The sequence below is a fragment of the Meriones unguiculatus genome, assembly GCF_030254825.1.
Source record: "Meriones unguiculatus strain TT.TT164.6M chromosome 13 unlocalized genomic scaffold, Bangor_MerUng_6.1 Chr13_unordered_Scaffold_33, whole genome shotgun sequence".
NCBI classification, from domain to species: Eukaryota; Metazoa; Chordata; class Mammalia; order Rodentia; family Muridae; genus Meriones; species Meriones unguiculatus.
The window spans coordinates 9,109,535-9,113,941 of NW_026843645.1; the positions used below are offsets into that span (position 1 = coordinate 9,109,535).

Genomic DNA, 4,407 nt, shown 5'->3' on the forward strand with positions numbered 1-4,407 from the left:
ACATAATGCCTTTTCTAAAACACAAAAGAACAAGTAGATATGACTGTTTGAACTGTAAAACCTATATTTTTCCATCAGGTGAATTCCTCAATGACATAAACAAATCCCATATCCCTAAACCATGACCAATGGAAATGCTAATTTAGTTGTAAAAGGGCACAGATATTTATGATTTTCAACCTCAGAACCTCTCTAAGTTTCTGGCTCAGTGGGTGAGTAGGTATCACACTTCAGTTCCCAAGAACGTTATGTAGCCCTAACCAACCAGTAGTAACTGGGTGACAATATATTTTTGTCATTTTCATTGACCATGTGTTTGAGTTGTATTGGATTCCATGGCCCAAAGAACACAAAGGCCTTACCATGTTGCTTATATACTCAGAATTTCTCTCCGGCATGAAACTTTTATGATGATGAACACAGACATGTGCAAAGGCCACACATTTTGAAACATTCAGAAGTTTCTCTCCAGTACGAATTCTTTCATGATGATGAAGGTTATATAAACGTGGAATAGCTTCAACATTTTAAATACACTCATAGTCTTTCTGCCCAATATGAATTCTTTCATGACTTTGAAGATGATTGTGAAGAGTAAGTTTTACCGCGTTGGTTACATTCATAAAGTTTCTCTCCAGTATGTGTTCTTTAAGTCGTAGGAGATTACTACTGCATCAAAAGGCTTTATCACATTGGTTACATTCGCAAAATATCTCTCTAGTGTATATTCTTCTATGCACTTGCTGATTATTATGGCAGTGCAAAGGCTTTGACGCATTGGTTACATTCATCCAATTTCACTCCAGTATGTGTTCTAGTCCTAGATTACTCTTATATGAAAAGCTTTTATGATATTGGTTATATGCATAAAGCTTTTCTGCAACATGCATTTTTATGTATTAGGAAATGACTGTGTTGTACAAAGGTGATGGCACACTGATTACATTCATAAGGTTTTTCTCCAGGGTTTTTTTTTCTGTCTTCAGAGACTAGTCTGAAATGCATAAGACTTTATCATATTGGATATATTCATAAGATTTCTCTCCAGTGTGTTTTCTTTTATGTACTACCAGATGATTGTTCCGTACAAAGGCTTTACCACATTAGTTACATTCATAACGTTTCTCTCCAGTGAGTTCTTTTGTGTATTATGAAATTACTGTTACATACAAACGCTTTACCACACTGGTTACATTCATATGGTTTCTCACCAGTGTGAGTTCTTTTATGTATTAGGAGATGACTGTTACGTGCAAAGGCTTTACCACATTGGTTACATTCATAAGGTTTCTCTCCACTGTGTGTCCTTTTATGAGTTAGGAGATTACTGTTACATGCAAAGGCTTTACCACATTGGTTACATTCATAAGGTTTCTCTCCAGTGTGAATTCTTTTATGTTGTAAAAGATGACTGTTCTGTGCAAAGGCTTTACTGCACTGGTTACATTCATAAGGTTTCTCCCCAGTGTGAATTCTTTTATGTATTAGGAGATGACTGTTATGTTTAAAGGCTTTACCACATTGGTTACATTCATAAGGCTTCTCTCCAGTGTGAGTTCTTTTATGTATTAGGAGATTACTGTTACATGCAAAGGCTTTACCACATTGGTTACATTCATAAGGTTTCTCTCCAGTGTGAATTCTTTTATGTTGTAAGAGATGACTGTTCTGTGCAAAGGCTTTACCACATTGGTTACATTCATAAGGTTTCTCTCCAGTGTGAGTTCTTTTATGTAGGAGGAGATGACTATTCTGTGCAAAGGCTTTACCACATTTGTTACATTCATAAGGTTTCTCTTCAGTGTGAATTCGTTCATGTATTAGGAGATGACTGTTACAGGCAAAGGTTTTACCATATTGGTTACATTCATAGCGATCCTCACTAGTATGCTTTCTTTTATATGTGGGAGGACTACTGTGATGTACAAAGACTTCACTATATTGAATATCTTCCGAGGGGTTGACTTCACTATATTGAATATCTTCAGAGGGGTTCTCTCCAGAATGACTCTTTTTACACCTGCAAAGATAATTGGCACATATGAAAGCTTTACTGCACCATTACACTAATGAATCATTTTGTCCATGTCACTTAATTTTACAATTTGGTGTAAAGTTAAAGACGAATTACATATTGAGTTTTCATCACTAATTTTACATTCATGTTTTTTGCTAGGGGTTGTTTTGCACATTTCAACATTCCAGTGATGGTAAAAATATTTGTTACCTGGCTCATATTTGTACTCTATTTCTATTCTATATGATTTTTCCACATATTTGAGGAAAACTGCAAGACCACAGAGCTTTTATACACTGACTAGACTAATTAATACAGTGCTAAATTTGTGAATATAACTTGGACAAACAAAATAATTTCCACATTCCTAAGTTATATTTTCTACATTGTGAGTTTTTGAGTATTCGTAAAGATGATGAATAACCAATGAATTGATGTTGGGGTATACTGTGTGAAAGTGTGTCAGCCATATGTGAATGTTGATTGCTGAGCCAGCAGAGAGATAAGTGCTGACCAAATATTGGTATTGTTCTTTCTATGGCCCATCACCTGTACTATATTTTGTAAATATTTTTCCTTCCTTCCTTATCTTTGGAAATAATTAAGATCTGACAACTGATAGCATGGTACAATGGAGGGCAGAACATCTAAATGAGTGAGGGTAGCTGGAAGAAGAAAGCACATGACAAAAGATTCACCAACAGGACTTTGAGGGTAACAGATAGACATGAACATGGACAAATAGGTAGACCTGGCCATGCAGTGGGGCACTGGGCTAGTTTTATTTGGGTTAAGGGAAAAAGGGGCTTGGAATTTGTTCAATTAAATTGCTTAAGCTTTAAAATATTAAAATGCCTCTGCATCATTATTGGTACTGCTTGCCAGTCTGAATAACCCATATAAATAATAACAGGTATCACATTTCAAAAATCTACTCAAAATGGGGACTATATCATTTAGTTGTTCTGGGATTTGCTTTGCTCCTTTCAATATTCCTTATGATAATATGCTTGTATTCATTGTGACTTATGATATACCCATTAAAAGAAGATGAATAAATTACATGGTTTCATGGTGAATTCACACATTTGATTTTTGTTCGTCATTCACATGTGCTATATGGATGGTTTTTCTACAACAAAATTATTGACTCTAAAACACTGCCCTACTCACCAAACTTAGCAACATTACTACAAGTATATGAGTTCCTCCAGTGTTAACATGGAGTACTTGATTAGTATAATACTTTGGACATACTTCCATCACCTATTTAATGTGAATACCTGAGTTTCACATTAGAATACAAATTGTATTTCTACTGCAAAGCTCTAATGAGGCTAATATTTAAATGGTGATCTTGAGTAAAGTATGGTTTCCTTGCATTCTTTCCTAGAGGAGTGCCTTGTAAACACACTTCAAATACCGAACTGGAAGATAGTACATGGTTTGGTAACAAGTTAGTTGTCATCAGTAAATACACTTAAAGCAGTTCATTTACACTGGCCCATTTCTTTCAATCTTCCAAGAAATATTAAAATTTTCTCAAAATATATTCCTAACACCTTACATATGAAAATTACCTCGTATGTCTTCTAGAACTTTGACAATGCTCTTCAATATTATCATCTTCCCAACTGTAGCCTAAAATACAATACCACAACATATATTGTTTTATTGAAAAAAAAGTCACGATCTATTGTCAGTCAAAAAACCATTCACCTCATTCTTCCTCATCCTCAATTGAAATCAATAATGAATAAAGAGTTTCCCCATATCTTAAAAAGTAAAGAAAATTAACTGTCCTACCTATAGCAGTGAGGTTCCTGTAGGTCTCCAGCATCACATCTTTATAAAGATTCCTTTGGGAAGTATCCAGCAAAGCCCATTCTTCTTGAGTAAAGTTCACATGCACATCATTGTAGGTCAATGCATTCTAAAATATCCATACACATGTACAACAGAAACATTATATTTAGAATACTGGAAATGTATACGTCATTTAAAATATTTTCCCAGAATTTTGGTGTTTCTTTTACTCATTTTCTGACACACAAATTCTAATGTAATAACTGACTCCTTTTAGGAGGAAACTGAATAGTGAGGTTCACCTCTCAAATTTCTGCATCCTTTCAGTAGGATATAGCCTTGTAAGAGAAATGCCAATTAACAGACTTAAAGAGAGAGAGAGATTAAACATCAAAGTACAGATTCTACATTAGAGAAACAGGCTGACCAATTCCTAACTATAAAAACAATGAACAAGCCTTTTATTCGAAAAGCACTCAGGAGACAAATGCAGGTGTATCACAAAGAGCTGGATGATAGCCTGGTCTATGCAATAAGTGCCAGGACTGTCAGGGGTCTATAATAAAACCTGAATATTCTGCAAA

At 34.8% G+C, this 4,407-nt stretch overlaps 1 protein-coding gene across 1 annotated transcript; it reads right to left on the reverse strand.

Moving 5' to 3' along the window:
• Positions 1-1,113: 1,113 nt before the first annotated feature.
• On the reverse strand, positions 1,114-3,857 carry LOC132650774 (zinc finger protein 120-like). Its single transcript, XM_060376095.1, has 3 exons — positions 3,824-3,857; positions 3,598-3,658; positions 1,114-2,020 (listed from the first exon to the last, which is right to left on the reverse strand). Exons 1-3 carry the CDS (start codon positions 3,855-3,857, stop codon positions 1,114-1,116), a joined length of 1,002 nt encoding a protein of 333 aa, XP_060232078.1.
• Between the last annotated feature and the right edge of the window lie 550 nt (positions 3,858-4,407).

Bases quoted from the DNA above. Each gene is read 5' to 3' on its own strand.
- LOC132650774 (XM_060376095.1), bottom strand. From the start codon at position 3,857: ATGCTGGAGACCTACAGGAACCTCACTGCTATAG. The intron at 3,659-3,823 runs GTAGGACAGTTA...ATTGTATTTTAG, and splicing joins CAGGAACCTCACTGCTATAG to GCTACAGTTGGGAAGATGAT. The intron at 2,021-3,597 runs GTAATTTTCATA...TTATCTTTGCAG, and splicing joins AGTTCTAGAAGACATACGAG to GTGTAAAAAGAGTCATTCTG.